Below are 20277 nucleotides of genomic sequence, written 5' to 3' on the forward strand. Positions count from 1 at the left end.
ATCTCCACCCCCAGGTCGTCCTCCCATTTCCTCCTTGTTGCGTCCAGTACGGTGTCGTCCCTATCTACCAGTTGGCCGTACATGTCACTACAGTTCCCTTTCTCTAGGATACTTGCGTCCAGTAGGTCTTCCAGTAGTGTCTGTCGTGGCGGTTGTGGGTACGTCCTTGTCTCCTTTCGTAGGAAGTTTTTGAGCTGCAGGTACCGTAGCTTGTTCCCCCCAGCTAGCTGAAATTTCTCTGTCAGTTCGTCCAGTGTTGCGATCCTGTCGTCCGTGTATAGGTCCCTGACTGTCAGTGTCCCCCCGTCCTGTCTCCACCTTTTGAAGGTGGCGTCATTCAGTGCTGGTTTGAACCTATGGTTGTTGCAGATGGGAGCCTTGTCCGACATTTTGTTCAGGCCAAATTGCTGCCGCAGTTGGTTCCAGGATTGGAGGGTGGCTGTCACCACTGGGCTGCTGGAGTGTTTTTTGGGTGGGGATGGGAGTGCTGCCGTGGCGAGGGCCCGGAGGGAGGTCCCCATGCAGGAGGCCTCCTCCGCACGCACCCACTCGGCTTCTGGCTCCTGGATCCATCCCCTTACTCGCTCGGCTGTTGCCGCCCAGTGGTAGAATTGTAGATTCGGGAGGGCTAGCCCCCCCTGGATTTTGTTTTTTGTAGGACCTTCTTTGGGATCCTAGCATTTTTACCCCCCCATACGAACGCCATGATAAGTTTGTCCAGCGCTATGAAGAAGGCCTTGGGGATGTAGATCGGAATGGATCTAAACAGGAAGAGGAACCTGGGCAATACGTTCATTTTGATCGTCTGGACTCTTCCTGCGAGGGAGAGTGGGAGTGTGTTCCATCTTTGCAGGTCCTTTTTTACTTCCTCCGCCAGGCTGGTGAGGTTCCATTTGTGGATCCCTTTCCAGTCATGGGCTATTTGGATCCCCAGGTAGCGGAATTTATGTCGGGCTTGTTTGAACGGCAGCCCCTTTAGTGCTGCCCCCCCCCCCCCCCCCCCCCCCCCCCCCCTTGCTGGTGTACTGGGAAGATCTCGCTTTTGCTCATGTTGCGTTTGTAGCCCGAGAAGGCTCCAAACTCTTTCAGGAGCGCGATGATTCCGTCCATGCTGCTTTGTGGGTCCGAGATGTAGAGGAGCAGATCGTCTGCATAGAGTGAGACTCTGTGCTCTCTGCCTCCCCTTTGGATCCCCCTCCAATTTTTTGCTGCCCTGAGCGCAATTGCTAGCGGTTCGATTGCTAGTGCGAACAGCAGTGGGGACAGTGGGCATCCTTGTCTGGTGCCCCTGTGCAGCTGGAAGTATTGGGAGTTGGTATTGTTGGTCCGTACACTCGCCATGGGGGCGTTGTATAGGAGTTTTACCCACGCGGTGAACCCTGTTCCAAGCCCGAACCGCTCCAGTACCTCTATGAGGTATTTCCATTCGACTCTGTCGAAGGCCTTTTCTGCGTCCAGGGAGACGATCACCTCTTGTGTTCTCTCCCCGGAGGGGGTCATTATCACGTTCAGCAGGCGCCTGATGTTCGAGGTGAGCTGTCTACCTTTGACGAAGCCCGTCTGGTCCTCTGTGACCACCTCAGGTACACAGTCTTCCAGCCTTTTGGCTAGGATTTTGGCCAGTATTTTGGCGTCTGCGTTCAGCAGAGATATGGGTCTGTATGACCCACATTCCGTTGGGTCTTTGTCTTTCTTAGGTATCAGCGAGATTGAGGCCTGTGCTAACGTGGGTGGCAGTGTGCCCCTAGCTAGCGAGTCTGCGAACACCTCCCGCAGGTGCGGGGCCAGCGCTGTCGCAAATATTTTGTAGAAGTCCGCCGGGAATCCGTCCGGTCCCGGCGCCTTCCCCGTCTGCATGGAGCTGATACTGTCCATGATCTCTCCCAGTGCTAGTGGTGCTTCCAGGTACCTCCTTTATTCTTCCTATCAAAGTGCATAACTAACATTTTCCTACATTATGTTCCATCGATCAAGTTTTTCCCCACTCAACCTGTCTTCAGGTCATCCACAGAACTTGCCTTCCCACCGATTTCTGTGTCATCTGAAAACTTGGCAATAGTACAGTCCCTTCCCTCGTCCAAGTTATAAATATATATTGTAAATAACGTGGCCCCAGCACTGATATTTGTGGCAATCCACTAGTTACAGGTTACAATTCTGAAAATGCTCCTGTTATCCCAACTCTGACTTTTATCAGTTTTCAAATCTTTACTATCCCCAACACCATGGTATGTTATTTTGTGTGGTATCTTATTGCATACTTTTTTGAAAACCAAGTGTATTACATCTACTGATTCCCTTTTATCTATCCTGCTCCTTACCACCTTAACGGATTCTAATGCATTTGTCACGTATAACTTCCCTTTCACGCAGCCTCTGCTTGATTATCATGTATATTTCTAAATGCTCTGCAATACATTCTTTATAATTTTTCCAATGACATATGTTCGGCTATCTGGCCTGTAGTCACCTTTTTCTTTTTGCTCACCCCCCCCCCCCCCTTTTTTTGAATAAAGGTGCTACATTGGTGGTTGTCCAATCTTCTGGGACTTCCCAGAACCTAAGGATTCTTGGAAGATTATTACCAGTGCATCTGCTATCTCTGTAGCTACTGCCTTTAATATCCTAGGATGGTACCCATCAGGTCCAGGGGACCTATCTGCCTTGAGCCCCATTAGTTTCCCTAGTACATTTTTGTAGTGACAGTTATTGTATTTATTTTCTGCCCAATGTTTGCCTCTTGATTATTTAGTATTTTTGTATTGCTATTAGTGACTGACTCAAAATATTTATTTAACTCCTCTACCATTTCCTGGTTCCTCACTCATGTTCTCTAAGGACCCTAAGTTCACTTTGGCCTCTCTTCTTTGTTATATATTTAAAGAGGCTCTTACTGCCCATTTTTCTATTACTTGCTATCTTACCCATAGATCTCTCCCTCTTTATTTTTTTGGTCATATATTGTTGGTTTTTGAAACTTTCCCAATCCTCAGGCACCCCACTAATTTTTTTTCTTTCAGTTTAGTATTATCCGGCCTTGAATCCTTCCTCCTCACTGGGATATATCTTTGTTATAAACCATAGACTTTTCATAAATGTCTACCATTGCTGATGAACTGTCCTTTGCGTCCAGCCAACTCTGCCCTCAATCCTTTGTAATTATCCTTATTTAAATTTAGCGCAGTAGTTTCTGACCAAAGTTTCTCACTCACAAACTGAATGCTAAATTCTACCATGATATGGTCACTGTTTCCTTGGGGATCTTTTATTCTTAAGATTGTTTTTTATAACTGCTGCTTGACCTACTGCAAAATAGCCTGACCCCTGATTTGATCCATAACATAGTTTTCTAGGACACTGTCCTGAATACACTCTCATGAATTCTCCCTCATGGCTACCTCTGCCAATTTGATTTCCCCAAAGTCACCCATGATTAATCTGCTGCTTTTGTTTACATGTCCTCATTAACTTCTGATTTACTTGCAATCCTACAATATAGCTATTGTTTGGGGGCTGATAGACTCCCACCAGTATCATCTTCCTCATGTTATTTCTAACCCATATGGATTCTATATCATCCTCGATGGGCCAAATGGCCTCCTGCACTGTAGGGATTCTGTTCTATTCTATTTATCCACTTCCCTCTTCAATTTCAAAATTGATCACTAACTATATCATCTCCTTTGCTATTTGAATCCTTTACCTTGAAAGCGAGCACTGTGTCGGTTAGCCCTGCTGCCTCATGGCGCCGAGGTCCCAGGTTCGATCCCGACTCTGGGTCACTGTCCGTGTGGAGTTTGCACTTTCTCCGCGTATTTGCATGGGTTTCGCCCCCACAACCCAAAAGATGTGCAGGGTGGGTGGATTGGCCACGCTAAATTGCCCCTTAATTGGAAAAAATATCAATTGGGTACTCTAAATCTATTTTTAAAAAGACGTGCTATTATGTATATTTTCCTTCAAGACTGACATTCTCTGGGAAATATTTGTATTAAAAGTGGACGGCAATGGATTTGCTGGATGAGTTACTTTTAGGAAAGTCCAATGCTCTTTCTTCTTCGGATTTGCTGTCTTTTTCTTTGGAAGAATTACTTGCCATTTGTCCAAGATCTGTTTGTGACAGGTCTATTGGGTGGCAGTTGTTTAACATTTCTTCATACTCAGAATCCAAATCGAATTCAGAACTATCATCTGAATCTTCACCACTGCTATTACCATTAGACTCGGACTCCTCTTTATTCGGATCACCTTCAGTCTCGGAGTTCTCAGAATCTGGTTGTCTACTAGATTTTATCTTTGCCAAACTTCATTCTCATAGAGTAATTTCATCAGTATCAGCAGAATCAGATTCACAACCATTGACGTTTGATGTGTGATTAATGTCTTTCAACATTTCCTTCTTTGAGGTATTTATTATATTTATGAAAATGAGTTTTCCTAATTCCCATCTGACCTGCCATTGTTTTCCGCAGTGCTTTCCTCTGACTCGTTGTAATTATGAGTGACGCTACAGCCTTCACTCCTGTCAAATCATTCCCCAAAAGTAAGCCTCCTCCATCCACTGGTAACTACTGGATTTGACACTAAAACATCCCACTCCAATTATACAATGGAACCGGGATATAATCTCCACTTAGCCCCTTCAGTACTACCGCAGCTTTCATGAAACTCTGGGGGGAAACAAAATCCTTCTCCAGTAAGAGTGTTTGTGTACCGCCTGTGTTCCTTAAAATAGTTATGTGTTTGGCTACTTCAGTTGAGGAAAATGGGGTAATCGTCCCCTTCAACAAAAACTCTGCATATATCTCAGCTACCTCGTTCATCATGCATGCTTTCATGGCAGTGTTTACCTCGCGTCTCCTAAGTCCTGTTCGAGCTACAGTCTGTAGTCTTCTCCACTTTTGTTCCCTTTTCAGAATCTTCCTTATGAACTCCCAACAAACCCCATGGGTTTTCCTCACAACTTCCAACATGCTGAACGAACATCTCCAACCTTATAACAATGGTAACACCTAGACTCACCTTCACCGTCAGTACCTTCCTTCCTGGTCTGAGGAGGATATCTGAGCATTCCCAGCTATCCATTCCTTACCTTGGCTTCCTGCTTTCCTTTCACTCTTCCACTTACTATCTTTTTCAAAATTATGGGGGTGAATGATCAAAGGTTTTAATTTAGGGATCAGCTCATAATCCTCAACCATTACTGCAGCTTGTCTTTCAGTTTTCACCTTTTGGTCTTCAACGTGGGTTCTTATCACGGAAGGGGGGGAATTCTTAAATTCTTTTAAGAGAATGACCTCTCTCAGAGCCTCATAGGTATTTTCAATTCCCAATGCTCATACCCATCTATTAAAATTTTTCTTTTTAACCCTATCAAATTCGGCAGACGCATGCTCTGGCTGTCTCCTTAAATTCGGAAAGTTTTGCCTATGTGCACCCAGAATAGCCTTATTTACCTTGTCATTATTCTTAGACAACTCCTCTGACAGGGAATCATAAACTTTCTGTGCCTGCCCCATCAATTTACTTTGCATGGATAATGCCCACTTTTCTTTTCGTCACTCCATTTGGGTTGCTATTTTCTTAAATGCCCTCAAAAAGGTTTCTACTTCCTCCTTGTCAAACCTTTGGAGGGCCATTATAAATTTAAACAGATCACCATTGAGTTCCGTTCTACGTTTAAGCTCCCCTCAAGCTCCTTTCTCATGCCTTTTCCCTTTATCTCGCTCTCTCTCTAATTCCTACCTCCTCATTTCAATTTCCATTTCTTTCTCTATTTTTAATTCCCCCTCATCCTCAAACTGCAACCAAATTCTCTCCAGCTCAATTTCCCCACCAAAATATGTCTTTGGTGCTGCACTACTTTCGTGGGCTCTCCTGTGTCTCTCCCAGAACCAAGTATTCAACCAGTTTATCATATATCTCCGCATTCCTAGCTTTAGCTGGCACCTCTATTTTTAATTCACCTGCCAATTTAATTAGCATGTCTTTTTTGAAGCGCTTTTAAATAAATCAAAGATGAGTCGTCCATCTGAAGAAAATTCTTAGCAGCTTCCAGAGCCATCCTGTTACATTGCTACAAACCTGGGCCAGGATTCTCCCCTACCCGGCGGGGCGGGGGGTCCCGGCGGGACGGAGTGGCATGAACCATTCCGGCGGCGGGCCTCCCCAAAGCACCTTTAGGGGCTAGGCCCGCGCCGGAGTGGCTCCCGCTCTGCCGGCCAGTGCGAACGGCCTTTGGCGCCCACCAGCCGGGGCCGAAAGGCCTTCGCCAGCCCGCGGAAGTCCGCGCATACGCTACTGATGTCATACCGGCGCATGCGCAGGGGAGGAGTTCTCTTCCACCCCCGCCATGGTGAAGGCCATGGCCGGCGGAAGATAAAGAGTGCCCCCACGGCACAGGCCTGCCCGCCGATCGGTGGGAGAATTCCGCCCCTGGTTTTTTTTACTTTATGCTGTAACCCAAACATCGCTGTCTACCATTCCAAAGATCACAGACCCGACTTGCTGGCTAGTGAACGGTCAATTCCATCCCCACTTGACCTGGAATTGCAACACAATCAAAATAAATATTTCTTAGAAAAAACATCCAAAGTCTTTGACCCTTAACTGCCCAATAACTACAGTCAACAGGTTTGTAAATTTAAACACAATTAAGTTTATTAATAACAGCTACAATTAAATATTTGGCAAATACAACAGACTAACTATTATCCAATTCCCTGAACTTGCTCCACCCTCTATATATATCTTCCTTCAATTTAGGTTTTCTGTTCGAGGCTTACACTAGATTCATGCAGATTCTATGGACTGCTATGCAGCCTTTTTGGAGAAAACATGGGGGCGAGAGGGAGCAGCTTCTTTCAGAGTCCCAAGACCCTGACTGACCTCCCCTGACTCTCTGAAAATCAGCCCACTTGGGCAGGATCCAATCACCGCCTGTTATCGGGCAGAATACAACTTTCTGGTCAATTCATTGACCATCGGCCAACCGATCGAACCGAGTCCCAGCGATCCCTCGGGTGCCAGAAGTCTGTGTTTTGCTGTCCAAATCTTGCACAATGCACTATGTTGTAACTTTCAAGTTCCTCATGTCCCCTGCCCAATCAAAAGATATATGTCCATAAAGCATCCATGGATGAAAACAGCAAAAATGAATACAGGGAAAAGGGAACAACCAGGAATGGGCCTTACAATGGACCACAACAATGGGATCCTCCACCTCCCGCTGCAAGTTCCTCCTTAGCCAGGTACAGATGTCCCTAACCATAGCACTGGGCAGGCAACACAGCCAGCTGGACTCTTGCTGTTTGCTGCAGAGAACAGTGTGAACCCCCCTCACTATACTATCCCCCACTACCACTACACTATTGTGTTTTACGTAATCCCGACAATATCGTACTCGTTTATATTTATTTGCGCAAGTAATTAATCCACTTTATTGTGTATGCTCCGCGCAGTAGGGCACAAACCCTTGAGGCTTGCCTTTTTAACATTCCTTGTCCCGTTCACATTATTTTTCACTGTGGCCCTGTTGGATTCTGGCCCTTGATTTCTCTGGCTATTACTTTTCTTTCTGCCTTTTGTTCCTTTCCTGGTTTCTCCCTTGTCTAACTCCTTGCTGAGGTTCCCATCACCATTTTAGTTTAAACCCTCTCCAACCACTCTAGCAAATAGTCCTCCTAGGACATCAGTCCCAGTCCTGCCCAGGTGCGACCCATCCAGCTTGTATTGGACTTACTTCCCCCAGAACTGTCCCGATGTCCCAGGAGACATCCCATCGCACGATCTCTGAAGCCACATATTCCCTGCTATTGCTGCTCTGTGTAGCATGTGGCACTGGTGGTAATCCTGAGATAATTATTTTTGAGTTCCTACATTTCAACTGACTTCCTAATTTCCTATTTTCTGCTTTTAGGACGTGATCCTTTTTTAAAAAATCTATGTTGTTTGTTCCAATGCATACCACAACCTCTGGCTGTTCATCCTCCCATCTACAATGTTTTGTAGCTGCTTTGAGACATCCTTGATCCTAGCACCTGAGAGGCAACGTGCCATCTTGGAGTCTAGTTTGCGTCTATACAAACGCCTATCTATTCCTCTTACAATTGAACCCCCCTATAACTATTGCAGTCTCACACTTTTTAATTCCTCCCCCAGGGCTGGTTTAGCACAATGGGCTAAACAGTTGGCTTGTAATGCAGACCAAGGCAGCAGTGCGGGTTAAATTCCCGTAGCGGCCTCCCCGAACAGGCGCCGAAATGTGGCGACTAGGGGCTTTCCACAGTAACTTCATTGAAGCCTACTTGTAACAATAAGCGATTATTATTATTACTATTATTATGATTATGCAGCAGAGCGAACGATGCTGCAATGAATTTGACTGTTTCTGCTATCCCCTGGAAGGCCTTTTCCCCCCAACAGTATCCAAAGAGGTATATTTGTTTTGCAAGGGAATGGCCACAGGCGAATACTGCACTGTCTGCCTCGTCCTCTTGCTCTGCATAGTGCTCACCATTCGCTTCCTGCCTGTGGACTCTTAGTCTGCAGTGTGACCACCTCGCTATACGTGCTATCCACAGTACTCTCTAACCCGCGGATGCTCCACAGTTCCCAGCCGCTGTTCCAGTTCTGAAACCCGGGCTTCCAGGAGCTGCAGCTGGAGACACTCCTTACACACATGCTGGTCCCGGGTACTGTAAATGTTCCCAGTTTCCCACATAGAATAGGAAGAGAAACCAACGGCTTTGTGCTCTCCTAACATGACTTACCCCTTTGAATTAAACCTTTTGGAAGTTAGGTAAAATCAAATAATATGAATTACTCTCGGGCCCTCCTTCCCAGGTCCTTGTTACTACAAAATATAGCCTTTATAAATTTTAAACCACAAAATAAAATCCGTACAAACTATAAGCGATAAAAATAGTAAATACTTACCCTACTGTACTCACCCAAGCTGTTTCCATTTGCTCTGCATTTCTTTTGAATATATGGGAGCCCATTAAAAACTTCTGCTGTTATGGGGTTAATCATCTTATTGGCTGGTCCTAACATGGTTACATCCATGGAATTTGGTGACTTAATTGGTCTGGGACTTCTTCCATATTTTTGAATTACATTTTTCCAATTAAGGGGCAACTTAGCGTGGCAAATCAACCTGTACATTTTTGGGTTGTGGGGGTGAGACCCACGCAGACATGGGGAGAATGTGCAATCTCCACACGGATAGTGCGCCGGGATCTAACCCAGGTTTTTGGCACCATAATGCAGCAGTTCTAACTACTGCATAACCGTGACGCCCACTCCTTCCGTTTCTTCATTGTTCTCCGTGGGAAGAGTGGGAAGATATGAAAACTATGCCAAAATAATATTGATAATCTTGTGCAATCTGAGTAATGATGTGAGGGGAATGGTTTAAATTTGAGCCGTGACACCAATACAGTCTGTTGTGCATGAATTTTCTATATTTGAGGATTCTTTGTGGCAATATGGGAACCCTGATGGAGAGCTTTCCATATTGAGGTGTCATGCGATGGCTTGTGTACTTGTGCTTCTTCATGGGCGTTACCATTGTCTACCCATTTTGCTGCTCAGAAATCATTTACCATACGTATATACAGAAATAAGAGTATTGACCCCATTCCACTACTTGAAAGAATTGTTGCTTAATGTTTGGCCACTGTTCTGATGAATCTTGTTATTTTGGGGCACTTGCCCTGTTGGATCTGCTCGTGGATAAGTTCACATGAGGAGAATCTCTAGGCCAGCTCTCCCTGAATGTTTGCCGTTGGTCTCGTCAAAAGTGACTAATGCACCGTGCAATAATTTTGTGTAGTTGTTTGAAAATGAATGAAATTTTGATTTGTTCTGACCAGCCAATGGATTTTTTTCTTGTGGGGAGGTTGGACTTGGGAGGTGTTTTAGTTTTGCTGATTCTTAACCAACTAAACCGATGCTTGGTTAAGAGAAAGGAACAAACATTGTATTTACATAGCAATTTTCACAACTACAGGAACCTTAAAGTTCTTTGCAACCAATTAAGCACCTTTAGAAGTCTACTGACTTTTGTTGTCCAGGGAAGGGGATGAAAAGATGAGATATTCACAAGCTCTGACGAGCTGCAAAGCAAGCAGCCTTCCATTTGCCAAGTGACATCTGTTTGATCCTTCATCGCCCAAGATTTTATTGGTCAGCTGTATTTTTGCTAAATCTGACCTTTGGCAACTCAACAGTAAAGCTGTGGCACACTCCCTTTACATTAAGTCTATATAATGGTTCACTACCTGAATGCATAATTGAGTTAGCATCAGAAAAGTAGAGTCGCATTGCTTCTCCAAATCAAACTGTGATGCGGCCACTTGTTTATAGGCTTGTTTCATTCTCCCATCATTACACAGTAACATGAACATTAGTTATTTATAATACATATGGATCCAGGAGCATAAATCTCTTGCAATCAATTTTTTTTTGTCTTTACAGGGTTGAAAAATGCAGGTCAATATTCTGGTAGAAATGTGTTTTAATGTTTTACTTGTTTCTTTACCATAACATCACCCAAGTGACCAGTTTGTCAGCCTTTACACCAAAGCACTGTGAATCTTTACTACTGTATATAAAAGAGTGGTTACATTGAATTATGGTCTGTACCAACAGTCAAATTTCTCACACTATACAAAGTCTATATATCCTGCATTTTGAAAGAAATAGCACTGAAGTTTGTTTTTTAAATGCATTCATTTTCTTTTACAGTTTCCATCTGCTGCTGTGTGTTCATGTTGTTCCTTTTCCTGTCAGAACTGACTGGCTTCATTACCACTGAAATGTAAGTATGACACCCTATCCCTTAGCTCTTACAGTTGCTGTAGTATTGATTAAACATTTCATTTGCAGGCATTAGCTAATACACAATATTTACTCCTCTTCCTTTCAGTTTGTATAGAGCGACAGGGCTTGAATAAATCCCCACATAAGATGTGTTTTTGCGCAGCATTGAAATGATTAAGCCATTCAGTCCCTTGTGCTCTCGCTGCCATTTAATTGGATTGTGTTTGATCCGTATCTTCATTCATTCATCCTCCTTTATTTTGGTTCTCTTGATACCTCTGCTTGACAAAATTCCATCAATCTTGGGTTTTTAAATTTCCAATTGGCCTCACCTCAGCGGATTTTTCATTTTGTGGGGGGGGGGGGCTGCTCTTATTTCTGCGCAACATATAACAGGTGGGGTGGCAACATGGCACAGTGGTTAGCACTGTTGCCTCACAACTCCAGCGACTCAGGTTCAGTCCTATATTTTTCATGTATGGAGTGCTCAGCCTAGACTGTGCGCAGACCAGTATTTTTCACTGTACCTCGGTACACGTGACAAATCTAATCTAAACGGCTAAGTATCATAATATGTGGGTTGATGTGCTTACTGTGCCACTTAACATCTTGCGGAGACGACCTCCCCAACCCCACCACAAAGTTTTATTTTGCATGTTTCTACACTTTTTCCTGAATACTGCTAATTTACACAGCACAAACTGAGAGAATCAGAGCAGAGCAGCAGCTGATAGGGCTGGAGGGGAGGAGCAAACTTCTTTGATTGTTCGATGAAAGATTTCCCTCCTGACTCCGGATTTCTGTTCCGACTCTGCGTCAATTTAAAAATCAAAGACTAACTGCCATGGTTGAGAGAAAGTGATGGAGGCAATTGAAAAGAAAATCATCACCAAGCGATAACTGAAATAGTGGGCACGATTCTCTGAGGCCGCACCGGTTGGGAGAATCGCCGGCCGCGCCATTATATCACGCGACGCCGGTCTGACGCCTCCCGCCATCCTCCCACCCGGCGTGAATGGCCCCGCCGAGTTCGGCGCCGCGCCAGCCGGAGAATCGCCCGAGACCCTCACAACGGCGATTCTCCGGCTCCCCGTTGGCACACGTTTCCTGGGGCGACCCGGCTTCGATGGGCCAGGATGCTCAGCGGGCATGCTGGATGGCATTGTGCCACCCTGTCCTGCCCGCTGCCACCATATGCGCTAGGGATGGAACAGGGGGGAGGCCGAGTGTTCAGGCACTCCCCCCCCCCGGTGATGGAGTTACCGGCATCGACCAGGGTCCGAGCGTTCAAAGCGACGGAGCCCAGGGAGTGCGACATCCCTGTCAGGGACTGTGCAACCTCTACCTGTGAGTGCGCTACGCCATCCAGCATGTGCGCCATGCGGCTGATGCTCTCAGCGATGGACTGCTGGGACTGGGCCATGACCTGCTGGGACTGGGCCATGGCCTGCTGAGATTGGGCCAGTGCCCGGAGTGCGGCAGCAATGTCCTGTTGGCTCTGTGAGATGGCTGTCTGTGAGAGGGCAGCCCTCTCCTAGGCCACGGATGACGCGTGCACATGAAGCCCAACGCCTTGCAGAACCTGACCGATGGCCGAAACCGTTTCCCCCATTGTCTCCACCGCGGACGCCACCCGTGCGGTGTCAGCCTGGGTGGCTGCGATGAGCGGCACCACCCCCTGCTCCTGGACGCGGATAGACTCCTCCAACTGCGTCTGCAGGTGCTGGAAGATGGCCCTCATCCGTTGTTCAGTCCCTGGGTCTCCACATGCATCGGGTCTCCGGGTGGGTCCAGTAATTCCAGGAACCCGGGAACCGTCTGGGCGGCAGCTGGGTGCTGGGCCTGGCCTGCCCTCCGACCGTCCAGCCCCTCGGCTGCTCCAAACTCCACCTGCTGTACCGGCTCGGCTGTGTGGTGCGCACCAGTCCGTGACCCGGGAGCCTCATCACTTTTGTGCCCAACAGAGGTGAGGGTATCCAGGACTTCCAGGACTGGCAGGGCCAGATGTCGGTGGTGTGACGGCGCACGTCTCCGATCGCACCTCCGTCCCATGGTGAGGCCCGGGGGACACCGGGCCCCCCGAGGGAGGAGGTGGTTCTGGGGCCCGTTCCGGTAACTCCATCACCGGGGGGGGGGGGGTTGGGTGTGACCCGGGGCACTTTCGTTGCACTTACCCTGGCAGCCCTCGTGAGGTCGTGGAGCTTCTTCCTGCACTGCTCCCCGGAGCGGGGGGTGTGCCCCACAGCACTGACCGCGGTGGCCAACCTCCCGCCAGCCACGCCTCACAGTGCTTGACGGTTGCCGATGCCCACGTCTTGGGCAGAGGATGACCCTGCGTTACTCTACCTCATCCAGCAGGGTGTCCCGGAACCTCGGTGCGGCTCGTCGCGGCTCAGCCATCTCGTCGTCTTGGGTCCTGTGCGAGGATCACGCCCTTTAAATGATGGTGCGCGGCGTCAGTCGGGCGTTGCGCGATGACGACGCTGCTTTTGCGCCACGCCGACGGCGTTCATGACGGCGCGGGGACTCTGCCGCAATGTCGGAGAATCCCACCCAGTGAGTTTCTATTTAAATGTCAGCGTGTAAAGCAAAGGAGAATGGAAATGTGCTCAGTGATGCAAACACCTCTCAGGAAAAATAAATCTTTTTATAAAATCAAGTTTTGGTTACTGTAACTTTCGATTAAATGTTTGCGTATTTTTTAAAAGTGCTCTGATTGCTTTTGCTGGTGCAAATATAACTTGCACTGAAGTCAGATCCTGTGCATTGCACATTAAATGCAATGCCTTGAATAAAGATGTCTATTTACTAACTGATGAAACTTTTTCTCCTTAATTTGTAAAGTTGTCTTCATTTTTATTTCTTCTCATAATTGGGTCCAGGCCATTACTATGTTGTGATTTCAAACTTTAACCCCGAGTCTTCAGGAGGTCCTTTACCATTTTCTGAATACCTCCTATGTGCCTCATTGTTACTCAGAACAAAGCAGTCATCAGAAAATAACTTAGAAGTGTAGTTTGACTTGGTCATGTTAAGTAGCCAGCTGAAACATTAGAGGAATTTTGTGCGGCCAGGGGAGCTGTAAATTAATTCAATCATTTTGCTACACAGGGGGATGTCACTATGAGTAAATTTATCTGCATTGCGCTCGGATTGATTGTACATCAAATGTGTCTAATTATATGCAAGTGGAGGATTGTTTGGTGGTTTTGCCTGAACACATCGAAACAGACTGAAACTGCTGAGTTAGGAGGTATACGCCTGTAATTTTCACTCTGTAAACAAATATAAGACTGAATAAGTACTAGCTCCAGTGTCAGCATTCACCAACTGGATTTCCAGAATATAATAATTAGTAAAATGCTGCATTTCATTCTATCTTCGGTGTTGCCTGCAGGAACAATAAACAAAATCTTAGCGCCAAATGTTCTCGGAATGAATGGTTGCCATTTTATTACAGAGTGAATGAATTGTACGTGGATGATCCTGACAAAGATAGTGGAGGAAAAATTGAAGTAAATCTAAATATCAGTTTACCTAACCTTTCATGCGATGGTGAGTATAAGTAACCACAAATGAACAAAATTACGAGAAGTAATTATTATTATTTTTTTCTTAATTTAGAGTGCCCAATTTGTTTTTTCCCAATTAAGGAGCAATTTAGCGTGGCCAATCCACCGAAGCAGCACATCATCGGGTTGTGGGGGTGAAACTGACACAGACACTGGGAGAATGTGCAAACTCCACACGGAGAGTGACCCAGGGCCGGGCTTCGAACCCGGGTCCTCAGCGCCGTAGTCCCAGTGTTAGCCAGTGCGCCACTGTGCTGCCCTTCCAAGAAGGAATTATAAAGTCAGTTTACCCTTTTGTTTATGTCTGAATGCGCAAAGCATCTTGGCCAAACTTTATCTGTCCTTTAAAAGTTGAATTCAAGTCTGCTTCACTGCTACTTGTTTGCTCAACAATCCGGTCCTTGTAGTGTTTCAACCAAATCTGCCTTTACTACAGTAGGATGCATTCTGTTCTCCTTGTAAGCTAGTCTAACCGTGAATGTGTTTTGGTTTCGTTTTTTTTAACTGATAATTCTGCTTCTCAATTCGCTGGTTAGGAAGGAAGAGCATTTTCACATTTATCTCCTTCCATTTCATATTTGGATCATGACTTCACCCGATTCCTTCCAGTTCCCTGCCCCCACCCCCATCCCCATTGTCCTCTTTGCGATGAGCCGGTTTAACTTGTCTTGGCACTCTTCATACCTGCTTAATGCTTCATACCTGCTTAATGCTGTTGCTGTTTGTGGTTGTGTTAATGTTTGTTGTAAATGAAATCAGGATTTCCAGTATTTCCTGGCTTGACCTCTGAGGTGAACCAGAAATACCGTGCATTTTTGAACTGCACAGAACCTGTGCAAGTGCAGTATTGTGCTCAGGATTCCTTTTGCCCTGCTTTCCTTCCTTTGTTCTTTCCTATACGCAGTGGTATGTGGGGCAGACAGAGCGCTGCTTATGTCCGTTTTCATGGCTAGTTTTTCTTGGGATGGATTGCCAGCCTATTGCCAGGTCCTATAACTTGAGGGGCACCACTCTACATCAAACATGCTGACCAGGACACTCCCCCACTCTTACCTGCAATCGGAAGCTCTTGGGAAAGATTTTAAGGTTAAGAATCAATGGCTGGGATCTGCCCCCCCCCCCCACCCCAATGGTGGATTTACCAGGATGTGGTGAGCTATTGTCTGCTGGCAGGATATTCTGATCCTGCCAAAGTCTACAGACTTTTGCATGGCTTGCCAATCCTGCCACCGGATACATACTGCGGGGGACCAACTTTGGTAGGACAGGTTGGAGAATCCCACCCAATCTTTTTGGCCGCAAACATGAATGCACTTTCTGTGGCCAGTCAGTCCTGGAGTGCAACTCAACCCCAGAGCTTCTGGCTTGGAAGCAGGGACAATATCCAGTGTGCCACAGGACCTCCTGGTTCAGGTGAAGGTAGGTCAGAAAAACATCAATCATGTTGTTGTATCAATCCCTGCCCAGTGAAGCAGTTGAGGCTCCTTCATTAAATGTTTTCAAGATAAAGAAAGATAGTTTTTCGAAAAATAAAGGAATAAAGGGTTATGGTGTTCGGGCGGGAAAGTGGAACTGAGTCCACAAAAGATCAGCCACGATCTCATTGAATGGCGGAGCAGGCTAGAAGGGCCAGATGACCTACTCCTGCTCCTAGTTCTCATGATCTTGTCTGTTCTATGCAGGTCCTGCCAGCGTACATTGGACTAAGTCCCTTACCGGCGGGACCTGGCGGTGCGGGCGGGCTCCGGAGTCCTGGGGGGGGGGGGGGTGTGGGGCAATCTGGCCCCGGGGGGTGCCTCCACGGTGGCCTGACCCGCGATCGGGGCCCACCGATACGCGGGCGGGCCTGTGCCGTGGGGGCACTCTATTCGCGGAGGCTTACAGGGCCAGCGCGAAGGTGAACCCCCCCTGCGCATGCGCGATGATGACAGCAGCTGCTGATGCATTTGCGGATCCGCGCCGGCCGGCGGACCCTTCGGCCCCGGCTGGCGCGGCACCAAAGGCCTTCCACGCCGGCCGGCGGGGTGCAAACTACTCCGGCGCTGGCCTAGCCCCTGAAGGTGCGGAGGATTCCGCACCTTTGGTGCGGCTCGATGCCGGAGTGGTTCCCGCCACTCCATCCCACCGGGACCCCCCGCCCCGCCGGGTACGGGAGAATCCTGCCCCTTATTTCACTCTGTTACTTAACCACATCAGTGTTTGGCACTGATGGTCAACCGTTGCAGAGTTTCATCAGCATTTACTAGCTGGAGACATTTGATGTTGTCACAAAATGACCCAAAATTCCCTTCTACACATGCGATCCTCAAAGCTTCCATAGAATCCATATATTCTGCTGGCTCATCCTCCAAAATTGTCCCAGAAGTCCTCCTAATTTGCTCGTAAGCACAGAGGAACTAGTGTGTACGTGTAATTGTGAGTCTCTGGCTGGTTTGTCATGACATTGTGCTTGCAAAGGAGTGGGTGGGGAGTGAGAGCGTAATCAAAGAGTTGGAGTCGCCCATTCATGACAGTGAGGAGGAAGGATTTCTTCTGAGGGTAGTGAATCCGTTGAATTCTTTACTGCAGAGAGCTGTAGAGGCTGGGTCATTAAGTATGTTCAAGGCGAGGGCTGCACGGTGGCGCAGTGGTTAGCACTGCTGACTCACGCCGCCGAGGTCCTCGGTTCGATCCCGGCTCTGGGTCACTGTCCGTGTGGAGTTTGCACATTCTCTCCGTGTTTGTGTGGGTTTTGCCTCCACAAGCCAAAGATGTGCAGGATTGGTGGATTGGCCGCATTAAATTACCCCTTAATTGGGAAAAAATGAATTGGGTACTCTAACTATATATTTTTTCAAAAAAGGAAAAAAAAGTAACTATAATTTAACAAAAAAAGGAAAGAAAAGTATGTTCAATGTTGAGATAGACAAAGTGTTAATCAGTAAGGGAATCGAAAATTATGGGGACACGGTGGGAAAGTGGAGTTGAAGGGCAGCACGGTGGCACAGTGGTTAGCACAGATGCTTCACAGCTCCAGGATCCCAAGGTTCAATTCCCTGTCTGTGCGGAGTCTGCACCTTCTCGCCTTGTCTGCGTGGGTTTCCTCTGAGTGCTCTGGTTTCCTTCCACAGTCCAAAGATGTGCAGCTTAGGTGGATTGGCCATGCTAAATTGCCTTTAGTGTCCAAAACGGTTATGTGGGGTTATGGGGTTGTGGGGATAGGGTGGAGATGTAGGCTAAAGTAGGGCGCTCTTTCCAAGGGCTGTTGCGGACTCGATGAGCCGAATGGCCTCCTTCTGCATTGTATATTCTATGATTCTATGATATCAGAGGCCGTGATATCAGAGTGACGGAGCAGACTCAATGGGCCGAGGGCCGACTTCTGCTCCTATGTCTTGTGGCTATAGAGACTGGTTATGTAAATATCAGTAGGGAGATGAGTTGATGTTCAATATATCAGGGAGATATGCTGAAAAACCTATGTAATATATACCAGCAAAGATGATGTAAAGAGCAATGGCCAATGCATGACAATCGTCATTTTTAGCCTGACGACTGGTTTATCAACTCTTGCCGTAAAAATGAAATCAATTGTAGCAACTAAAAATATTTTGATGTTTAGGGTATCTGTAGCCCTTCCATGATACAATTATTTTGGCTTACAAGATAGAATTGTGGTAGCCTTCGAAACACTGGAAACACGCCAAAACAGTAAAAATCTGGACCCATAATCAGGATGTGCCTTAAAACAGCCTGCTTGCTACCACACTGTGTGTTCCTAGGTTTTATATTTTGGAAAGAAGCTGCCAGACACCTGTACTGAGTGGATCTTGGGAACCAGCTTTGGAGGGACTCTGTTTGATTGGTTAACTGGCAATCGATGGGTTGGACAGGGACAGTGTTCTACCTGCTAACAGTCCGTGATTGGTTCTGCATGATGCTTTCTGAGAGAACGTAGCAGAAATGTGTAGACCTTGGAAGTGAAAGGAATGCTCGCTCTCTCTCTCTCTCTCCTGATGGCTGAAGTGAAAGAACGGCTCTATTGTTCTGAAAGCAGTGAGTGCCAGGCATATCCTTTGTTGTGAACCTGAAATGATCCTGAGTCTACAGAGAAGGCTGACAACCTGGCCAGAGAAAACCATCTCAAGCCTAGAAGGAAGAAGTACCAAAATGGAAGCCTGAATTTCAGAAAGACATCAACTGGAAGCCATCCCAGTGCATCAAAGATCTTTATCCTTTGTTTTATTCATATTTTCTTTCCCCATCAACCGCCTTTCCCCTCTATTGTTTGTCTGAGTGTGTGTGTAGAGAGTGGGGATAGCTAGGAAGGGGGCTTGGGAAAGTGGTGTTAGATAGTCAGTTACATTTTCTGTCAGTTTAATTATAATACTGTACATCATAGGAACATAGGAATTAAGAACGGAAGTAGGTAATTCAGTCCTTTGAGTCTGCTCCGTTATTCAATCAGATCATGGCTGATCTCTTCCTGGTCTCAATTCCACCTCTCTACCTGTTCCCCATATCTCTTTAACCCTTTAGTCAAAGTCTGCTTGTGTTAAAGTTACGAACCTGGGGACAGTAGTTTCTCGGGCTCATCCAAAGACCTTGGTTATTTTTAATGAAATCTAATTTCACCTGTGTTGCGACTCTGGATCAGCTTGGGCTGGAATTGACTGTGCACTAGCCCAGGATGTCGTGACACCCTATCACAGACCTATACACAGTGGATTGTTTCGAGATTTGTGCATTTTAAAGGCTGTTAATAATGATTAATTCTAAGGTATTTATTTTAGACCAAATATCCTTGGTTTTACGAGGACTAAATGCACTCTTCATGCACATTCTAGCCAATGTTTTATTGTGTCAGTAATTCACAAATAGAATTGTCACATACTTCTTTGACTAATGAGGGGCGAAATTCTCCGCAACGGCCGACGCCGGCGTGAAACCCGGTGTGTTTCACGCCGGCGTCAGAGGCCGCTCCTCGCCCCCTATTTTCTCCTCCCGGGGGGGGGGGGGGGGGGGGGCTAGGAGCGGCATTGTGGGGAACTCGGCCGCCGGGCCTTGACGCTTCAGGTTGGCCGGCTCCAACCCGCGCATGCGCAGTTGCCGTCTTCCCCTCCGCTGCCCCGCAAGACGTGGCGGCTTGATCTTGCGGGGCAGCGGAGGGGAAAGAGTGCGTCTCTTAGAGACCCGGCCCGATGATCGGTGGGCACCGATCGCGGGCCAGTCCCCTCCTGAGCACGCCCGTGGTGCTTGATCCCCTCTCCGCCCCCCACAGGCCCCACACTTACCTGTCGCGCGCTGTTCACGCCGGCAGCGACCAGGTGTGGTTGCCGCCGTTGTGAACCCGTCGGGGTCGTCAGGCCGCTCGGCCCATCTTGGCCGGAGTATCGCCGGTCGCCGGGAAAAACGGCGAGCGCCGATTCTCCGAGCGGCGTGTCGCAAAACGCGACACGCCATTTTGGGGGGGGGGGGGTGGGAGAATCGTGGGGGGTGCCAGAGCGGCCCTCCCGTGATTCTCCCACCCGGCGTGGGGAGTGGAGAATCGCGCCCCAGTCTAGTATTAATAATTAGCCCCTTGTTATTTTAGAACTAATTGAATAGTTATTTTAGTCCATCAAAAGCCAATTTCAGAATTTTAAGTAGACAGTATAGTCAAAGTTACTTTGAAAGTTTTGTGGACTTTTGTTTCATGTTTGTACAGTTTGTAGCGATTCGTTTATTTTAAAATCTTTTTTTTTTAGTTGTTGGACTCGACATCCAAGATGAAATGGGAAGACATGAAGTTGGCCATATTGATAACTCCATGAAACTTCCTCTAAACAATGGCAAAGGCTGCAGGTTTGAGGGACAGTTCAGTATTAATAAGGTAAGTTTGAAAGGATGTTTTACAAAGTTT

General features: G+C 47.1%; 1 protein-coding gene across 4 annotated transcripts in view; it reads left to right on the top strand.

The window, feature by feature from the left end:
- ergic1 (endoplasmic reticulum-golgi intermediate compartment 1) overlaps window positions 1–20277 on the top strand; it is a 145727-nt gene that overhangs the window by 91957 nt on the left and 33493 nt on the right. For all 4 annotated transcript variants that reach the window (XM_038795549.1, XM_038795552.1, XM_038795551.1 and 1 more), the window contains 3 exons: window positions 10750–10822; window positions 14285–14379; window positions 20123–20247. In XM_038795549.1, the coding sequence (XP_038651477.1) occupies window positions 10750–10822; window positions 14285–14379; window positions 20123–20247 (293 nt within the window). The remainder of the gene's footprint in view (window positions 1–10749; window positions 10823–14284; window positions 14380–20122; window positions 20248–20277) is intronic.

The sequence above is a fragment of the Scyliorhinus canicula genome, chromosome 4, assembly GCF_902713615.1.
Source record: "Scyliorhinus canicula chromosome 4, sScyCan1.1, whole genome shotgun sequence".
NCBI classification, from domain to species: Eukaryota; Metazoa; Chordata; class Chondrichthyes; order Carcharhiniformes; family Scyliorhinidae; genus Scyliorhinus; species Scyliorhinus canicula.